The sequence below is a fragment of the Equus caballus genome, chromosome 5 (genome assembly GCF_041296265.1).
Source record: "Equus caballus isolate H_3958 breed thoroughbred chromosome 5, TB-T2T, whole genome shotgun sequence".
NCBI lineage: Eukaryota > Metazoa > Chordata > Mammalia > Perissodactyla > Equidae > Equus > Equus caballus.
The window spans coordinates 38968453-38989733 of record NC_091688.1 but is presented as its reverse complement, the minus strand read 5'-3'; the positions used below and the strand labels follow the sequence as shown (position 1 = coordinate 38989733).

The window sequence follows — 21281 nt, the reverse complement described above, 5'->3', positions numbered from 1 at the left end:
GTAGAAGGGTCAGAGCCAGCCTCTCTCAGGAAGTGCCATCTGAGTAGAAACTCGAATGCGGTGCAGGAGTGAGCCCTGCGATGATCTAGGGAAGAAAGGCGGGGCACAGCAGGGTCCAAGTCTCTTAGGCAGGAATAACCTGCACTGAAAAACAGCTCCCCTCACATTTAAAAATGTATCCTCTTTTTAGCATATAGTCTATGAGTTTTGACAAACATACACATTCATATCACCACCACCACAGTCAAGATAGAACATTCCATCGCCCCCAGAACCCTGGGTCCCTCTGTAGTGAAACTTTTCTGTCCCCCCTCATCCCACCCCCATCTCTGGCAGCCGCCGAGGTGTTTGCTGTCCCCGTCATTTGGCCTCGTAAGAAAATCATGACAGTGGCATCGTGCAGAGTGTACTTCTGAGAGTGGCTCCCTCCACTTGGCACAGTGTATGAGATTCATCTGCGTTGCTGCAGTGTCAGCAGCTTGCTTTTTTGAAATTTGCTGAACAGGGTTCCATTGTATGGACCTTGTCCATTTTGCTTATCCTATTCCCAGTTAGGGAATATTTGGGTTGTTTCCAGTTTGGGGACACTATCAACAAAACTGCTAAAAACATTCACATGCGGGGTTTGGTATAAATGGAGGTTTCCGTTTCACCTGGGCAAACACCTAGGCCTGAGATTGCTGGGTTGAAGAGCGAGTGTGCGTTTCACTTTACAGGAAACTGCCAAATTGAGAAAGAGTTTTTAAAACTTTTTAAATCTTAGTCTTTACAACAATTGTTTGGGGTGGGTACCATCATTATCCCACTTTCCAGGTGAGGGTTCTGAGCTCTCCTGTGGTGGATCTCGGGAATTTGGGCTCAACTCTCTTGCCTGATATAATTGCTTCTCTCTGCCCAGTGGCTTCTTTCTGGTCTCTCAGGCTGGTTTCCTTGGCTTTCTTGCTGTTTCTGCCTCTCCTAGCATGCAGGTTGGCCCAGTCCTGGCCTCCTGGGGCATCTTCTCCATCAGGACGTGTTCTCCCGTGGTGGTGCCATGGGGGGCTTCCCAGGCACTTCTGCCACGGCTGCCTGCTGAGGGGCCCCTGCCACTGTGCACTCCCCATTGTCCAACCTGAGGCTTCCCATGTCTGGGACACAGCTGGCTGTGTGCAGAATGCCAGCTCTTGCCGCTGGCAGAGCCACTGGTCTCCAGCTGCTGCCTCCTTCTGTCCCATTCTCTGTCACGGCCCCAAGGAGACAGGAGGCAGCTCCCCCAGGTTGTTACTGGGTACTAGTCACCCTCCCAGCCTGGCACCAGCCCGGGGACACAGTGACCTAGCGGTCACTAGTTAGAACTGTGGCTTTACATTGAGTTTCCGATGCGTTGACAACACCCTCTCTGATGCACCTCCACACGAACTAGACACATTCCTGCGGACACGACTCACGCTCGTGTTTACAAACTCAAACAGTAGATGAAAGTACACGATAATAGTAACATTCTCCTCCCTCTTGCTCCAGTTTTAGTCCTTCAATTACCAACTTCTGGTTTTAGCCACCTAGTTATTAGCACACAAAAACAAATAGCATAGGATATGTATGTAAATTATTGCTTTATCAGCTTTAGATAGTGTCTGTTAACTACGTTGTAGGAAAGATAAAGAATTTAGGGCATTATACGACCTTCCTTTCTTCCTGCCCTCTCTTCTTGCTGGTTTTGATCTGTAATGTTACTGGGTTTTCTAGTGGTTAGATGTATGGTTAAAATGAGTGTACTTAAATCTCTATTTCTTGATGGATCGTCTTTACACAAAATCTATTGATGCTCCACTACCCAGAACAAGGAAATTAGCGCACGTAGACTTCCCTCCGCTCTCCCCTCCAGAGTTCCGCCAGCCATACTATCACTTTCATACTGAGCGTGTTTATAGCGTTTAAATACTGAAACAACTATAATTAAGTATTCTATACTTTGGGTTGATTCTGAAAACTGAAAACCCTTAAACAGTGTTTAATGCATTCTGATTATGTAAACATCATTCACTGCAGAACCAAGTCCTCTGATTAGACTCATGGAAAAGGAAATAAAGGACCGTGTAATTAAACTTTGGGCACTCAAGGACAATGTTCTGTGAATGAAGGTCTCTTTTCTTCCGCTCTGTCATTTACCCACAATTACCGCACGCTTCAGTTTGCATCAAATTTGAACCATGACTTTCTTAAACTGTCTCGTTTTTCCCAAGGTTTCTAATTGCCATTTTATTTGTTGTTTTTAGAGAATCACATATATCTTCATTTTATCATTTAGAATTGACGAAGACCTCCTTAGGATCTTTATTTTGAGTTCTTATTCATGTAACTTGCATAGTGGAAATGACTTGCTTTCTGAATACAATCTGTACAGAGTCCTCTGACTGTTTTGGGGCCATTTGCTTCCTAGGGCTGCTGTGTGGCTGTCAGCTTGGGAGTTTTTCATTGCCCACCTGAGTCCTACATTCTCCTTGATCTGGGACACTTTCTTTTTTGGAATTCATTATCATTGCTGAAATTTAGATTTGCTAGGTGCATACTCCATCAGTGTAGCATACCAGTTAAGAATTGGTCTCCTGAGTCTGACATCTGTCTTCACCACTTATTAATTCTGTGCTCTTGAACAACTGTGTGCTCAGAGCCTTGGTATCCTCATCTATAAAATGGCTAGAATACAGCTCCCACACTGGGTATTTCAGGATGGGCTAACAGCGACCAATAAACAATACAAATTAATATTTTGGTGGATTCTGGGAGGGAGAGGAGTAAATTGGTGTGCTCGTGTGACCATCCTGGAGCCTGGCAGACAAGCGTATTTCTGAAGTAGCCATCAAGGACTGTTCTGCCACAGCATGCTCCCTGATTATCTCACGCTGTTTTTTATGGCCAAGAAGCCCACACGCATGTGTCCAGACCTCCCTCCCTGCCCAGACTCCCATCGCTGTCTCTTCAACATCTCCACTTGCATGTCCAGTACACATCTCAAATGCAACTGTTCAGAACTAAAGTCCTGATCTTCTCCCCCAAACTGGTTCCACTCACTATCTGTTTTCCGCTGCTAGAATGACAGCTCCCTGAGGGCAGAGTTTTGATCTGTTTTGTTCACCGATGGATCCAAGTGCCTAGCATGTGCCTGGCTCAGTTGTAGGCAGTAAATAAACCTTGTCGAATGAATGAGTGAATGGCATTGGGGAGAGCCGAGGTTCTCCCACACTGCCTTGCTCCACTGGTGCAGCTCTTTGAAGGTAGCACCTGGAGGGGTCCATCTGGTTAATAAGTCCAGAGAGCAGAATCTCCTTAAGGGTAAGAGTCACAGGGAGGTGGCTTCCAGAGTGCAAGAAGGGAGACAAGAAGCATGAGGATTTCCCACCCCAGCCGTCACTACACCAGCTGGTCTCAAGGGTTCTCTCCAGCTCTAACCTTCTGTGGCCTCACAGCATGCTGAGCTCCCTGGCCCTGGAGGTGTTCCAGCATAGGCTGGATGATGTCTCAATAAGGATAACAAGGGGGGACTCAAGCATGAGAAAAGTACCAAGAGTGGATGACCTTCAAGTTCTCCTCTAATAATAAGATTTGATAATTAGGTGACTAGCCTCCCGCTTGTCTCTGCCATCTCCCAAAGCCAGAGTCACAGCCCTGGAATCCATGGCCTGCTGGGTGCTCCTGAGCCCTGTCCTGACCCTCACTGCTCCCCTATTACTCCATGGTCACAGCCAAAGAAGCTGGTTTCCTTTCCCTTCAGCATTTATTCTATGTTAGACGAGCAATATGGAATGTCCTTGACTGAGAGAGGACATACTGGACAGATGGAAGGGAGGCTAGAGAGGGACATCTGCCTCTCAGTCTTGCTTTTCCATCTCTTCTCCCAATTCTCGCCCCTTCTCACTGACATGGCCACATGGCCAGCTCTGGAGCAGACCTATCCATCAGGATGCACTGTGGCTCTCCACGTGGAGACACAGGTGGACATGTGGGTTCAGAGGTGTAGAGCAAGCCTGGGAGAGATCTGGACAAGAACAGTGATGATCAGGTGGGAAGTGAGGCTGGGGGCTGGGGTGTGGAGGAACCGCCCCGAGGGTCCCATCAGCCTGAATACTCTCTTTTCCTCCTAGTTCTGGGTCCTTCAGCTTCCTGGTGCCAGGAAACCTAGCGCTGCAGCATATGCTGCCCCTTGCCCAAAGAATTGGTATTTATTCCAAGCCCTCTTGAGAGCAAACGGCATGCTCTTTGGTCAAGAAGAGACCTGGAAGAATGCATCTAGGGAATTCACTCCTTTGCTCTTATTTCTCTGGAAAATGGCCAGATAACACCCAAATCACAAAGGTCAATCCCTGAAATGCTAAACACCCATATTCCCACACCTCCCACCTAATTATCCCATTCCCCTCGTGTTAAAAAGGGTACCAAGTGATTTTCCACCGTTTTTCTTCTGGAGTGTCTTTTTGCCAGTTCAGCAGCTGCTTCACTGTAATGATGGGATCAGGACCAATAAAGCAAACAGAAACCAAGGAAAACTCTGTGATGAGCACAGATACCTCACCATCTACTTCTGAGGACACCTGCTCGGTGTTTACACAAACCTCCTCTCCTTCGATATGTAATCTGGTCAGCAGCTGTTATTATTTTTCCCATTTACAGATGAGGGAACCAGAGCGTGGAGAGGCTAGATGGTGAGTGATGGACGCTTACAGGAGCCAGGCCTTCTGACTCCAAGGTTCATGCGCTCCTCTGCTTCTGCACAAATGCCTCTGTCCAAATGGGACTACCGGCCCGTGAAGCCCATCCAGGCCATTTGGTGAAGTGGTTAAGAGCATGGACCTGGGCGCTGGACAGTTCAAGCTCCAACTTACTAATCTGTGACTTTGGGTAAATTGCTTCATTTCTGTAAACTTCAGTTTCCTCATCTGTAAAAGGGATAGCAATGGATACTCATTGTGTAGGTTTATTGTGAGAATTAAACGATGTATGCAGAATGCCTAGCATGATGCCTGACACATTAATTCTTCAACAAATAGTGACTATTCTTATGAGCTAGGTCTCTGTTGAGTGGGCAGAACCGATCAGAGGGGCAGGAGGAGGGGAAGACAACAAGGTTGGCTAGTGGAAGTAGAAGGAGTTCAATCAGGAGACTTTGTGCAGGTCGGACAGATGTCAAAAAGAAAGATGGACTTGAAGAGGGCTAGAGGCGAGAACAGAAAGAGAAAACAGGTGCACCGTTGATATGATTGACATTCTTTTAACCACAAAGTGAGGGAGGCCAGGCAGGCACCTCTCCTTCTTGAGGAGACCCCCAAATAATGCCCCTCTTTCCTGTCAGAGTTCTGAGCCAATTGAGAAACAGACCAAAAGATTTAATGGTGCCAATAGACCACCTTTGTGACTGTGATGGTGAATTTTGTGTGTCACCTTGACTGGGCCATGGGGTGCCCAGACATCTGGACAAACATTCTGGGTGGGTCAAGGCAGGTGTTTCTGGATGAGATTAGCATGTGAATTGGCAGACTGAGTAAAGCGGATTTTTCTGCCTAATGTGGGTGGGCCTCATCCAACGGGTCAAAGGCCTGATAGAACAACAAAGGTTGACCCTCCTCCAAGTAAGGGGCGATTTCTCCTGCCTGACTAGCTTCAAGCTGGATAATCATTTTCCTTCCCACCCTGGACTCAAACTGAAATATTGGCTCTTTCTGGGTCTCAAACCTGCTGGCATTTCGACTAGAGCTATGGCATCAGCTCTTCTGTGTCTCCAGTTTGACAAATGCAAATCTTGGGACTTGTCATAATCACGTGAGCCAATTCCTTATAATAAATCAATCTCTCTCTTCTCTCTCTCTCTCTACATATATATTCTATTGATTCTATTTCTCTTGGAGAACCCTAATGCAATGATTAATAAAGCTGAGTTGTGAGAGCCAAATGGACTCGCTAACTGCCTACTCTCCAGGGTGACCTTGAGACAGCCCACCTCAGGGAAAATTTTGGTTTTCAGAGAAGATTCGCTTCTCTAGATTGCAGGCTTATGCTGGTCCTGGGTAGAGAGGAAGGAGAAAGACAGCAAATCCTCACGCTTAGGACTTGGATAGAGTAGATTCACCAGTGAAGACGAGTGAACCAATGGCCCTCACCCACTAACTGAGGAAGAGTAAGGGGTGTTTAGAGAAAATGCTAATGTTCTGTAGCCTTTGTTCAGACCATTGTGCTCATCCATTAAGCCTGTGGTTGATCAGGGGTGAGGTCAGCAGAAAGAATATCTAGACTGACCACCTATGCAGGGCTGCTTCTCCAAATCAGATATTCCGTTTTTGTGCAGCCTCCTGGGAACGCTGCTGGGCAGGTGGGGTTTTGTCCCTAGGGACCTCTGAAAGGGGTCAGAGCAGTGAGCAAGTTGGAGTCCACTCCAGGTCACCGGCACCTGACGCTGAGCGCTTCCTCTCTGTTCTATTACCCATCCTGAGTTATTTCATCCATATGTTCCAGCCGTTTATCAGAGGCTCTGCAATGAGATCCGATGACATCATTGAGCCCTCCAATCATAACATGCCAGCAGATAGATAGTCTGATGATGAAAACAAAATCCATTCCATTAGGGAATCCTCAGGGAAGAAGACAGTTCAAAGGTTAAATTCCCAAGGAAATTAAAGCAAAATATTTTAAATTAAAAAGCCCAGCAGTCGTCCTCGAAGTCTTATCTGGCTATATCCTTGGCGGGGGTGTCCCAGTGGCTGAGCCAGGCAGGGCTCATTCCACACTGGGAGTGGCAGACGGTGGCCCCCAGGACTAAGGGAAGTTCTATCGGCACCTCGGGGTGCTATCAATTCAACACTGAGCGTCTGAGGGGCTCCATCCTCCCCCACCCAATGTTTTAACTACAGAATTTTCAAACTTCGGAAAACTCGAAAGAGAACAATGTAATGAACACTGGTGTGCCCTTCCTTGCATTCACCAATTGTCAATTTTCTTTGGGTTACGTTTGTACTCTTTCTCTCTCTCTCTCCACAAACACACATTTTAAAAATTTTTACTGAATCATTTGAAAGTATTTCAAATATTTTAAAAAATATTTCTAACGTAATATCAGATTATCGATTCAATAGTATGAGTAATACTTAGTCCATATTCAACTTTCTGTAATTATCTCCAGAATTTCTCCGACGTTTTTTCCTCTGGATCCAGAATCCAATCAAGGTTCCTCTGAGGTTGTTGCGTGTCCTCAGCTTCCCTTAGTCTCGCTGCCCTTTTGTTTTGTCTTTCGTGACTTCCGCAGTTTCAGGAGTCTCTCTCTGAATGGCCCACGTTCTGAATTTGTTCATCTTCTCCCATAGGTTCTGGATGAGCTTCTTTGACAAGAGCACTCTAAGGGGGAGCCTGGACTCGCCCCTGCTCCCATCAGAGGGCACATAGGGTCAGTGGCGCCCACTACTGGTGATGCCATGTCTGATCACATCATTAGGACTGGCCCTGCCAGCTCTCTCTATTGTTAAGGTACATCCCCCCTTTTGATTGACAAGTACTGAGAGTGGTGATGCATTGAGATCCTGTGGATGGCCTGTTGCCCAGCAACCTCTCATCCAGTAATTTTAACATTTATTGGTGATCCTTGCCTGAAGCAATTGTTACCAGGGGATGGCAAAGTGATTTCCTAAGGTCAACATTCCTTCAACACTTACTATCTGTTTTCTTCTGTAAAGAAGAGCTTTTGCCTACCCTTTTTTTCTTTTGAGAATAGTTATCTCACGAATTCTTTTCAAATTCAATGTTATAGCTTGTTGCTACCAACATTCTTTTTCATGCTCACATTATCCCAAGGTTAGCTGGTAGATGGTTTGTCTTACAATTTGCCACATACTGAATGTTTGTGTCTCCTCCAAATTCATATGTTGAAAACTAATCCCCCATGTGATGGTAGTAGGAGATGGGGCCTTTGGGAGGTGATTAGGTCATGAGCACAGAGCCCTCACAGAGGGGATTAGTGCTCTTATAAAATAGGCCCCAGGGAGCTCCCTTGCCCCTTCTGCCATGTGAGCGCATGTCTATGAACCAGGAAGCAGGCCCTCACCAGACACTGACTCTGCCGGCAACTTGCCTGTGGAAATCCCAGCTTTCACAACTGTAAGAAATAAATTTCTGCTGTTTGTAAGCCACACAGTCTATGATGTTTTTCTTAAAGCAGCCCGGGCAGACTGAGACACTATTTAAAACAATCTAGAGAGTAACTAGGACACGTCAGACTACGCAGCACTGGCCCTAGACTCACCGACTGTAGAAAAGGAGCCAGTCTCAAACTCCTGAGCAGTTATCCCAATAAATTCATGTCCCCAGGGCCTGGCATTTAGCATTGCCAAAGAGACTGTGTCTGAATCATGGAGGGGAGATGGAAAAGATCTCTTTAATGTTAGTCTTGCCAGAATGACCTCAATCTTTATATCTGTCTGGAGTCTACAATTGTAACTCAAGTGGAAGAGATCTTTCCAGAAGTGGTTTGCTTTGCCACGATGCAAAGGGGAGGGGGAAGGAGGAGACATCCACCTGGGAGGAGCCTTCCTCTCCCGTTGAGGGATTTTAACATTTCCTATTTTGAGCCTGGTGCTTCTGCTTTCCCTGAGCGACACAGAGGCTGACCTTTATTGGGTCATGTGGCCTCCATAATAGAGTGGGACAGAGTTCTTCCTCTGGTCCTGGGCTACTCTTGCCATTGGCATCTCTTGATTTGCAATTAGACCTAAAATCCTGCCTCCCAGGGCCTGCTTGCCCCCGCTCCACCCCTGGGTTAGCTGCAGTTCTGTGGTGGAGAGCAGGTCTCTCCCTCGTGCTCTGCAAGGCAGCACAGGGCGCTGTTCAGGCTCTTGTCTGTGGTGTCTGGTTTCCTTTTTGAAAGGCTCAGCTGAGGCTGGGGCAGCAGGTGCAGCGCTGCCTATCTTGGCAAGAAGCTAACACCTAACAGCTTGAAAAGCTTTAGGACACGCAAGAAGTCAGCTGCCTTTGATTAAAAGCAGAAAAAATTGCCCTGGCTCCCAATATGTCAAAGGCCTTTCACGAAAAAGTTCTTTTTTATGGTTGAATCTTTGCTGCAGCCACAGCTGTTCAGGAAACCCACATCTGTTGAAGCAAAAGTGGGTATTTTTCAAGGCCCTGGCTTTGCTGAGGCTCTCACCATGTCCTCCCACTTGCTGAGGCCACATGCTGGGCATCTGACTGTTAGGTCCCACGTGGCCACCATTTGGCTGAAACTCTGTGTGGCTTGAGGCCTATGGAACCTGCTGTCTTAGCTCTGGTTCCCTAGAAAATAGCCTGAAGCAAAAGCTCACGTGCTAACCCATTATGAGTGAGTACAATCCCAGGGAAGCAGGAGTGAGAGGGGATGGGGAGGCTGGGGGAGAAGGAGGACACATGTGAGGGTGTGTGTACCTGACTTGGCCACAGCTTACAATAGGTTAATGGCTTGTTCTCTCAGGATGTCCTCCGAGAGGTCACATAAAGCCTTTGTATCTCTGAGTAGTCCATTGAGGAAGGGTTTAGAGTGGAGAAAAGGAGCAAAATTTATTCACTGATTGCAATATCCCATTGCTAAGGTCAACTTCTCTGCACGTCTGCACTTCAGCCCAAGAGAGGAGCCCCAGGGTGGAGCTGAAAGGTGCATGATGTATGTGAGGGAGGTGCTGTCAGGTCATGCCTCCATGGGAGGAACTGGGACCCTTGCCTGGTAGAGGAAGCTGTCTGAATTCATAACCACAGGAACAGCGCAAGCCGCATCTAGGGCCGCTCCAGCCTAAAGAGTCCAGTGCACCTGCTCACCACCGCTTAGTGGTCAGTGTGCGCAGCCCCAGCCCCAAAGCCCTGGGTCAAAGCCAGTCCAAGCTCTAGAAACTTGCCAAAAAACACTGCAGCCTAAGGCTTGGAGCTCCTCCCACCAGTTCAGCATCCAAAAGCCCACTTGGTTCCAAACACATTGATGGCTCTTAGTCAATTGCCATGAAGAACCACAGTAAAACCCACACGGCCTGTGTGGGGTAAGCACCTCCAAAGCGTGAAGCCACCTGCCCTGGTTGGAGCAGAAGCCTCCATCTCTCGCTGTGCATTTTGCTCCCCTGACTTCTCTATTTTTATTTCTTAAGGTTTGAAGCCTCATGAGTCAAATATTGAGGTTAGGGTTATGCCTGTGAAACCATAAGCAGCCCTCTGAGTTGCACGTCCTTTTCAAACTTAGAGCAGAGGAGAACACAAACTCCTGTGGGCTGCTCTTGGCCTTGAGAAAGGGAGACCGAGAGGCAGGGCCGTTCAGGCCCGTGTTAACCTTCTAAGCCCACTAGAGACATAAGTAACTGTTCCTCCTCTGGGGAATGAGTGAGGGCAGGAGTGTTACACTCACAGAACTCCTTCCCCATGGGAGGAAACAACAGGAGTGGAGAAGAAGACATTCCTCTCTAACGTCCCCAAACTCCAGGGCCATCGTGTCAAGATTTCTTAAAAGCTTTCTCACTGGGCTTGGATCTGAGAGCCACTCCAGGAGAGCCAGTGAGTTCCTGATGCCCAAGAAATCTCCTTGAGTGGTGAGGGACTGTCTTCCCTTCTCTAAGCAATTATCTAGGGGTCCTGTCTTCCCCTGGCTGGAGTTCAGATGGGAGGTAAAATGCCCAGCGCCCCTCACTGGATCACCATCTCCTTCCCTATCATCATCCTTAGTGAACTCTAGACATCAGCTCATAAAGGATATATGAGGAGGCAGGGAAGTGCTCAAGAGTGGTGTGGCCACTTCTTAGTTGATCCTGTGGGGGTGTGTCTAGAAGCTGCTCTTCAGAACATGTGGGTAACTATCAACTGTTGAGCTCAGCATTGGAGCTTTAAGTGTTACTCTGAGAAAAGAGGAAAAGTCTCATTCCACACTACTGCCCATTCATTGTTTCACTAGGAATTGAGTATCTATGATTTACCAGGTCCGGTGCTGTGTTTTGGGGGTAATGTGAGGATGCGGGGAGGATTCTAAACTAGAGCAAGTCATAACACTTGATCCTGGAGAGGCTTTAAATAGTCCAGGGAGGGAAGCAGACACACACACACACACACACGCACATGCACACAAACACACACACTCCTGCAAGGACTACAAGAAATGTCGATTCAAAAGGCTATGGAAACCCAGAAGGAAAAGTGAGGCTTCCTTTGACATTTGGACTCGGTCTTGAAGGATGAGTGAGTTCGACAGAGAGGAAAAAAAGGGAAAAGTTAGTAGGAAAAGGCATAGCATGTGCAAAGTCATGGCTGCTTGAGAGGAAGTGGTACAGACAGGAAATCGAGAGGTTTGTGTGGCAGCAGCACATGGTGTATGTCCTTGGTGGTTCAGGGGGATATTGGGAGATGAAGCTAAAGCGTAACTTCGAGCTAAATCATAAAGAGCTTGTGTCCCATGATAGAGTCTGACCTCTGGGTAATTCAAGGATTTCCAGCAGAGGAATAGACAGGGTTGGGATTTAGGAAGATCGTACTAGCAGTCCTGCTGGGGATGGTTCTGCTCGGAGCGAGTCTGCAGGTAGGGAAGGCAGTTCTGAGGCTCCTACAATAGTCCTGGTGGTAGGTGATGGAGGCCTGCCCTAGAGCAGGGGCAGTGGGGATGGAAAGGAGGACAGGATTTGAGATATTTAGGGAAGAAAATTGGCTGAATTGGACTGGGTGACCAAGTCAATGTAGGGACTCAGAGATGGCTATGTATCTTCCATCTTGGGTGACTGGGAAGAGTGGATACCTTCTCTAACAGGTTCTTTCGACTAAAGAAAGAAGGTATCTGGGTACTTTCAAGTAAAAAAAAAAGACGAAGGGAGGGAGGAAGTCCTGGGTTTAGTTTGGTATGAGCTTTGTCACTAATTGGTGGTGTCATTTTCAGCTGGTTGCTTCTGCTTTCTGGTTCTCAAGTTCCAACTACAAAACTAGAGAGTTGTCCTGGATACACTCTAAGTTCTCTCAGAACATCAACCATTGGCGACTCCAAGTCTCATTGTGTAAAAGTACTAGGGGAGCCTGACGGAGAGACGGGTTAACTCTGGTAGGGGCTAACATTTGAGTTGGGGCACGAAAAATGAGCAGGATTCCAGTGGACGGAAATGACGAAGAAAGGCTTCCTAGGAGGAGGAAGTATGGAGAGTCTGTTTTAGGGAATGGAGCAGTTCACCCCCTGACTGGGTGCAGAGTATGGAGGGCAACAAGGATGGGAGAGGCTGAGAGGTAGGTAGGCAGCACCAGTGGAGAAAGACCTTGAATGCCCTATGAAAGACTTTATTCCAGGGCAATGACCCCCACTGAACAGTCCATCGGAGAGTGGAGCTCAAGATAAGGTGTGATGGGTAGCATACAAGTGGAACAAAACATCCCATGGTGCAGGGGTGGGATAGATCAACTTTGCATGGAGAAGGCTGAGGGGTGTACATATTCACAGTGTATTCACTCCCTCTTTTCAGGGGAAAGTGTGAGGCCTGAGGTGGGGAAACAAAGATGGTGGCAGCTGCATTTCCTCTACCCAGGGTAGCTGATGAGGTCCTACACATCGCAGAGAAGTTCTCTCAGCAACAGCAGCTGGTGGTGTCCCAGTGGAAGGACAGCACAGGGAGCAGTGTGCCCTGCGTGAAGGCCCCCATGCGGTTAGGCAGTGGGCAGGCAAAGCTCACGCTGCTTCTCCACAGGCCTCTTCCAAGACCTATGGGGTCTCAGTACTCAGTGTGGTGCTGGGACCAGAAGCATCAGCAGCCCCTGGGAGCTTGTTAGAAATGCAGAGTCTTAGCCTCCACCCAAACCCACTGACTCAGAATCTGTCTGTTTTTTTGTTTTGTTGTTTTGGTGAGGAAGATTGTCCCTGAGCTAGCATCCATGCCAGTCTTCCTCTATTTTGGATGTAGGATGCCATCGCAGTATGGCTTGACGAGTGGTGTGTAGGCTCGCTCCTGGGATCCGAACCTGTGAACCCCAGGCCACCAAAGCAGAGTGCACAAACCTAACCAGTATGCCACTGGGCCGGCCCCCAGAATCTGCATTTTAACAAGATCCCCATGCTGAGCCCTAAGCACACTAAAACTTGAGAAGGCTTCCCACTTGCTGAACACAGCTTTCCTCACTCAAACTCTTTCTTTTAGTTTATTTTGTACTCAGGGAAGACAGAAGAGTACCCCCTGGAATTCCTAGGGAGCACATGAGCCAAATGCTAGTCAGAGGGTAGGAATGCTTCATAATTATCCCGAGTATCTTCCTCATTCATTCACTCATTCAATTAAATAGTAATAGATCACGGCCTATATCCCAATATGCCTTCTCTCTGCATTCCTGGTCCTCCTGGCCACGAATGTGCTGGGTTACTTCTGGCAGAATGGGAAGGATCTGGAAACTGGGGTCTGAAATCCACTTAGTTGGGCAGATAGATATTGGCACATGGGCAGGAGAGAATTTATCCTGGTATTAGGTACTGACCTCAAAGTTTCACACAGGCAGGGGAGTGTGAAATGCATTCCCATTATGGGGAGGTCCATAACAAGCCCAGTGTACGTGTCTCCAGGGGTGTGTGCTGTCCCTTCTGGCAGAGCACCACAGTAGCCCACCAGGCTGCTGGCTGTTGAGAAATGGACCCACTGAGATGTCCACGGCGGAGTACAGGAGCAGTCCTCATTGAGGAATGGTGGGTGTGTGTGTGCAAGTAGGACTCAAAATAGTGACCTAAGCTGAAGCCCACGAAGGAAGCCAGGGGATGTGATGGGCCCCAGGTTGGGACCAACATGTCGTTGGACACAAAGACCACGAGGGCAGGGCTGTAACTTGGGAAATAGGCAGGAGTCCTGCAGAGCCTTGTGTTCTAGTCAGACTGAGGGTGCAGGCACTTGACACAGAGGCCACTGGATGTGGCCTGGGGCAGTTTAAGCCATCCTACTTCGATGACCCCCTCGTCCCCAAGGATGGCTTTCGGGGGCAGAGGCTGAGACAGCAGTCAGGGAGCTATGTGGACTCATCGGTGAGGAGCCGAGGAAGCCAAGAGCTGAGGCCGAGAGGCTGGAGTTGAAGCCACCCTCACCTGGGAGTAGATGACAGAGGAATCCTGGGGGAAAGAGCACACAGGTGAGGCCAGAGGCTGGCGGGCCCATGGCGGGAGGGCACGCGGGTCACGGGACTCACCGAGTTCTTGAGAAGCCCTGGTGTGGAGGCTGCTGTGGAAAGAAGGGAAGTGTTCAGCTGTGAAAGGCCCACTCAGAGCTCTCTCCTTGGCTCTGTGCTGTTAGCCCAGACAGAGCTGCCTCTCAGGGCCCCCTTGCCCTCTGTGGGACGTCAGCCATTCCTTTCGTCCTCTCTCTGTGCTGTCACCGCACCTTTCCTAAGCTCCTCAGCCTCAGGGCTTTGACCAACTCTCCCCTCAACAGCACTTCCCACTTTGTTCCCCACCCGGAGCTCCCTAGGGGCTCTCAAAAAAAATCTACCCTTTATCTTGTTAGTGCTTTGATCATAGATTCATAGCACGGTTCATGGAGAGGCAGCCTGGCCCGGAGCGAGGCAGGACAGTGGTTTAGAGAGCGGGCTCGAGATCCATACCACCTCAGGCCGAGCCCTGGGCCGGCTGTGTCATTCCTGGGCAAGTCACTCTACATCTCTTGCCTCAGTTGTCTCATCTATATGATGGGAATAATAGTATCACCTACCTACAGAGTTATTGTAAATTGATGTGTTTATGAGTGTGTGTGATTTCTAATACCTGTCATGATTGCGCGGTTCCTACGTGCCAGGTACAGTTCTGAGTGCTATAAATAAGCAACAAACAAACTATAAATGTATGTGTGTGCATGTATTTATGGCACATATATTCAGAGTGTATTTATTTATAGCACTCAGAACTGTACCCAGCACATAGGAACTGCTCAACACATGCTGATGCGATGTTAGAAGTTATGATTATTGCCATATTGTCTTAAAACTGGAGTGAAATATGACATTCTTCAAACAGGGCTCTCTGCTTTTCACCTGGAAGGAGCATGAAGGCTCCCTGGAGCTGCGCTGAGGAGCAGAGCTTGGTCGAGAGCCTGGACTCTGGAGACAGATTCATCTGTGATTTACAAGCTATGTGGCTTCTGGCCAGTCATTTAAGGTCTCTCTGCCTCAGTGTTCCCTCATCTGTAGAATGAGGATGATAACAATCCTCATCTCAAAGTGGGTTGTAAGTGTGAGTGAGTTCATATGTGTTAGATGTGGACCATTGAACCAAGAATGGGGCACAAACACGGTCCATTTGACTTTATACAAGAGGGATCAGAAAACCAGAGAGGGAAGCAGAATGGCTAAAATCACACAGCACGTTTTACAGAGGAGAGTTAGAAAGACATCTGTTCCAAAGACTGTCCTGCTCTTAGTGGGAGGAAGCCAGGCTGGGACCCACTACCAAGGACCATCTACCCTGAGTAAAGATGACAACATGGCCAGACAACCAGCATAGAGTCATCCTCAAAGCTGCTTACTACACCGCTGTTGTAATAGCATTTCCTCCTCGTCTTCTCATTTGACCCTCACAGTCACCCTGTGAGATGATGTGGTGGGCAGAATAGTGCCCCCTTACCAAAGATGTCCATGTCCCAATCCCTGGAACGTGCGAAAATGGGACCTTAGAAGGGAAAAGGGGCTTTGCAGATGTGACTAAGATTAAGGACCTTGAAATTTTCCGAGTAGGGTTTTAAGGAGGCCTTGAGAGTCAGAGAACTCCTCCCAGCTGTGGTCAGAGGGAGACCTAACCAGGGAAGATGGCCAGAGAGATGCAACCTTGCTGGCTTTGAAGATGGAGGAAGGGGCCATGAGCGACGGAAGGGGGTGTCCTTTAGAAGCTGGAAAAAGCAAGGAAATACATTCTCCCCTGATGACTCCAGAAAGGAATGCAGCCCTGTTGTCGCTTTGTTTCTAGCCCAGTGAGACCTGTGTCAGACCTCTGACCTACAGCAAGGTAAGATAATAAACTTGTATTGTTTAGTCCCACCAGGTTTGTGGTCATTTGCCACAGCACAATAACAAACTGATACAGGTTGGGAGGGAATAACAGTTTTGTCTCATTTTCCAGGTGGGGACACTGAAACTCTGGGAGGTTAAGTGACTGCCCAAGGTGATGGCCTTGTGACTTGGCTTGTGCTTAGGTATCTGAGGAGAATGGAGAAAGCAGCACTCCGTGATGGGCTTGGATCAACACCTCAGTGTGGGTGGGCACCAGTTAAGAAGCCCAGGGACCCAGCGTGAGAGGTGACTCTGTGTCTGGCTGGCCCAGACCTGCTGAAGTGGTGGAGACTGAGCAATTGGCTGGATTGTCAAAATCAAGGGTCCTCAGGTCTTACCTGCATGTTTGTTTCCCTTCTGAATGCTCCGGACTTCCGTGTACACCACGTCTTCTCCTTCAGGATTTACTTGGAAAGAAGTTGAAGTTTGAGAGGATTCTAAGGTTCTTGCCTCTTGTCTGAGCTACTTCCTCCTCCCCCAGCTAGAGCTTGTCCTCTGTGGGGACTGGAGCCCTACATGCCTCTGTATAGTCCCATCCTCATCTCCTGTCCCACCTCTTCCCGGATCAACCCTGGGGTCCCTGCCCAATGGAGGGTCCCCGCTCCTCACCATTGCTGTACACTGGTTGCAGTTCTATCCAGGTTGGCACATTGTGGTAGGTGGGCTCTTGGGAGTCTGAGCTTGAAGGCCTCCTATGAGACAGAAACGTTGATATTTCCCAGGAATCCTGACAAAGTAGCTATAATGATTGTTCCCTGTTAGTGAGTCTTTACCACAGGGTGGCTGTCAAGCCTGGAAACACAGATCACTACATAACAAATGGCCCATTCTTATGGAATATTATATTACAAATCACGATAAATTAATATTATCTGTGTTTCCAGACTTTATGGCTGTGTGGTATGTACCAGGCACTGAGCTAGTTCTTATAACACTATTAAGTTGATTCTATCATTATCCCTATTTATAGATGAGAAAAATGGAGTTTACAAGAGGTGAAGTGACTTGCTCAACACTATGTAACCAGAAAGGGATAGAGCCAATATTCAAACCTGGCTCCAAAGCCTCCACTCTCAGAGGGATGAGGATCTCAGAGAAATCAGTGATTAGAAAGGCTCTGAGGAACCCTGCACGTTTTGGACACTGCTACCATGGGCTTGCCCAGGGATAGTTTGTGAGCTGTGGTGTGGCTCCTAAAGTCAGCCTTTGGGATCCAAGATGGCAGCCCCTTCTTCACAGGCACCACGTCCTGTTGGCAGAGTGGCTTCTCTTGGTTGCCAAGTTGTGTGATTCCATCCTCTTGGCTGTCATCACAACATGTATTGGTTAGGTTGGCCATGTCCAGACTTTCTAGGCTCGTTAAGCTAAGATCATCTTTGAACATGGATGGATTCGGTGGTCATAGTGATCACTCAGACAACCAAGGGAACAATGGTACAAGCATTTAAGTTAATGAAAAAAAAGCAATTAACATTTGATGCAAGCAAAAGGCCTATGTGGCTAAGGCAGTGGGTAAGAAGGTCCTGGGAATTTCCTTGAGATATCCCAAGGGAGATGACAACATACAATTGGCACAACCCATCTCAGCGACACAAAGCAGTGACTGTGCTCTCAGCAGTAACCACACTAAATTCCATTTTTATGCCCTGAAGGCATTTTATTAACCACACAGGAATACAGCCTAGCTCTTACCTGGAAGGGTCGGAGTTAGACTTTCCTCCTGCAAAGGAAAGCAGAGGGGCATTAGATCCGGAAGAAGGAGGACTTCACAAGGAGCACAGCTTGTAGGAGGCTCACCTAGAGCCTGCCAGGAGTCACTGTCACTAAAGTGTGAACCCTTCTTTGCTATGCCCAAGGGAGGTGGCAGATTGGGCAAAGACGATGGACCCTGGCTTCCAGAGGGGTAGAGTTATAATGTGAAAAGGGAGCCCACAATCCATATCCTTCAACCTGGAGTTTGTAAAGAACGACGGTCAATAGCTCCGGTTGGGAAAATACACTTGTTCAGCTATGAAAATACTGGACATTTAAAAGTCAGTAACTTATCAAACCTCATTTGGTTTCTGTTTTCACTCCTGTTTCTCAGAGTCTTTCTTCTCCTCTTCCCATTCTTAGGGAATCTTGTAAGAGGAGAGAGGGAGATACACCACAGTTTATGATGTTGAATAAACTACATCTCATCAAGTCATCTTCTGCCCGATAGGGTTGCTTTGGAAACTTTGCGTTTGGTAAAGATAAATTCTGGGGTACCTAGAGGGAAAGTGCGGACTGTGGGACAGTGGTGGGAGGAGCTGTTGAGAGCTTGGGGGCGGTTACAAAGGCAGCAGGAGCCTGAGGGAATGGAGATGGGAAGGGCATGGACTGAAGCACAGTTTAGTCAAGGAGTTACCCACCTGCTTTTCTTGGGAGCCAGTAATAGAGCAGCAGTGCCGCAGCAGCAAGGCCCAACAGGCTGAGCAGTCCACCGGTGACACCTGTGGCGACAGGGCCGCTTCTGCTCCCTGTCAGCCCTGAAAAGCAAACCCTGTGCATGAGCCAGAGGGAGAGGTTTGTGGCCTTGGGTTGCCCCTTCCCCTGGGTCAGAGCTGATGCCTGGGCATGGGAGAGAGGATTCTGGTGTAGAATAGGAAATGGCTCTTCTCTTTGTGAGGAAGCTCATCTCTGCTGCTGAGGCAATGGGTGAAGGTCAGGATGGACAGTGCCAGCAGACAGGCATTAAATGCAATGATCCTCTTTGGCCCCTCTCTCCCACTGAAGTACTATCACTTCAGAAACACTACATAAAACAACAATTTAGAGAACTGCCAGCTTTGTGTACCTGTCCCTGATAAGGACTGTCCTGGTCAAGCATCAGGACGGTTATCAGATTATCCTTGGAGGAAATGTTCTGTCCTCATCTGGTGCTTGGGCATAGGAAAATTACCTGTGATGGAAAGCGTCACTGCCTCACTGTGCTGGGCCCCCAGGCCATTGTTGGCTTCACAGGAGTAGTTCCCAGAATGCTGTGTGGTCAGAGAGAGGTTGAAGGATGCTCCTCCTCCATAGGGGGCCGAGCTGCTCTCCAGGGTGACGTTCTCATGATAAAACTGGTACAGGATCGGAGGAGAGCCTCTCTGGACCTCACAGTGAAGCTCCACCATGTCCCCCACCATAGCCTGGGACCTGGGAGCCCTGAGGGTGAGGACAGGGCGAGACACTGGAACTGAGGGAGACAAAAAATCAATGGGAGTTCCTACTTTGACTATATTTGGAAAGGATCAAAAAATATTATAAACAAATGGCAAAAGTCAGATCTCAATTTCAGAAAATAGATTTAAACACATATGACAGACAAAGCTATTGATTTTAACATACAAATAGCCCTCAGTGCACAAAAATTTACAACAGAAAAGCATGAAAGGGGTGTGGACCACTAAAAACTTCAAATAGTCAATAAATATGTAAAAAGATTATCATCTTCATTACTAATTAAGTATATACAAATAAAAGCACCCATTGGATTGGCAAAGTTTAACAAGACAGCTAATGCTGATGAGGTTGTAGATAAACAGGCACTTCCATGTTCTGTAGGTAGGAATGCAAATTTGATACACTTCTTTGAATGCCAACTTGGCAATATCTACCAAATTTAAATGCACATAAACTTTGACCCAGAAAATGTACTTCTAAGGCTATTTCCTTTAGGGACACTGATATAAGGTATCCAAATATATTTGCACAAGGATGTTTCCCCCCCGGGGGAAGATATCCCTGAGCTAACATCTGTGCCAGTCTTCCTCTACTTTATAAGTGGATCACTGCCACAGCATGGCTGATGAGTGGTGTAGGTCTGTGCCAGGGATCCCAGCTCGTGAACCTGCACTGCCAAAGAGGAGAGTGCCAAACTTAAACACTACGCCACGGGGCTGTCCCCCAAGGATTTTTATTGTAGAATTTTTATACTAGCTAAAAAGTAGAAATAACCTAATTGACTGACTAATAAAATATATCAAAGAGTTAAGATATCAAAAGTGTACTTTTTTAAACTAAAGTCAAGATGTATTTTTAAGTGAAAAATGTAAGTAGCATAACTACATGTGTAATATGATCCTACTTTTGTGAAAAATTCTATGCCTTTATGTTTATAATATATTTAAGCATTTCTAGAAATATACACGGAACTATTAACAGTGATTATGTCTTGGAAGTTTGTGGATATGAAAGTGTGTAGATGCAGGTAGAAAGAGACCTTTACTTTCCATATTGTCCTTTTTGTACCATTTGATATTTTTATCATGAAGATTTATGTATTCTTTCAGAATAATTATTAAAAATTAAAATGTTGTGTTAAAAGGGGCCACAAAGGATGAAGAAATGTCATATGTTAAGAGTTGGATAAGCCCATGTTTCAAGTGGGCTTTGCCATTGCCAGCTGTGTCTGTAAGCAAGTTGTTTCACATCTCCAAGCCTCACTTTCCTCTCCTGAAACTTGGGGATAAAGATGATTGATTTCATTTTGATCCTCACTGGTTTATCTTAAAGATTATTGTGTGTCTCAAGCACAGGGTGTGGCACATGTGAGGGCCCAGTAAGTGTTAATGATGACAATGATGATGATGCTGGTGGTGGTGGTTGTGGTGACAATGATAACGGGAAATATTCCTTTGTCTGGTAGTTCTCCACGATCCGTATCCTAGTTCTAGGACTCAGATACAATTCATTTAGGCTGGGCAAGAAGTCCTTTAGGTGCGTTAGCAGCAGAAATAATATACATTTGTACCAAGCCATCATAGAAACAAAGGAGCAGAGATGAGCAGAAAAGCATGAATACAGAGTGTAGGAGGGATGACGTGTTGGTCCACTGTGTTGTGAAGAGAGAGGGAGCAGCACTCGGTCAGTGGTGCATGCTGGCATGGTGGATTTAATAGGTGTGTAACCACGTAGTAAGAGTCCCTGTGAATCTCAGAGGAAAATTGGCTGAGGTGGATGCTTCTTGCCAGTAGGGAGAGAAGAAGGAACTGGTTGAATGGAAGAAATCAAATCTGAAATCAAGTGGCCCCCTAGATGCTAAAGAGGTGGCTGCAGTGGTCACCTTGATGAGATGCTGAATCCTGAGCTGGCATCCCCAAATCAACCTGCTCCTGTGACTTTGTCTTTATTCCTTAGGATACCCAGGGACCCAGCCAAGAGAAACTAAGAGGATCAGTCTGTATCTTGCTTTACGTATCTCAGAGAGTATTTGCATGCCATTTCATGGTCTCCTGTTTCTCTGGGGTGTATCCCTGGAGCAGGGACTCCCAGCTTTT

General features: G+C 47.4%; 1 protein-coding gene across 3 annotated transcripts in view; it reads right to left on the bottom strand.

The window, feature by feature from the left end:
- Positions 1-13106: 13106 nt before the first annotated feature.
- The window catches only part of LOC100147378 (Fc receptor-like protein 5), a 39594-nt gene continuing 31419 nt past the window's right edge, over positions 13107-21281 (bottom strand). The window contains exons 11-17 of one of the 3 annotated variants that reach the window (XM_023640933.2): positions 18920-19198; positions 18390-18506; positions 17689-17716; positions 16606-16688; positions 16335-16403; positions 14149-14180; positions 13107-14071 (exon numbers count right to left, since the gene is read on the bottom strand). In XM_023640933.2, the coding sequence (XP_023496701.2) occupies positions 13982-14071; positions 14149-14180; positions 16335-16403; positions 16606-16688; positions 17689-17716; positions 18390-18506; positions 18920-19198 (698 nt within the window). In that variant the 3' untranslated portion in view covers positions 13107-13981. The remainder of the gene's footprint in view (positions 14072-14148; positions 14181-16334; positions 16404-16605; positions 16689-17688; positions 17717-18389; positions 18507-18919; positions 19199-21281) is intronic. The other 2 variants (XM_023640934.2, XM_023640935.2) reach the window with 2 other exon arrangements.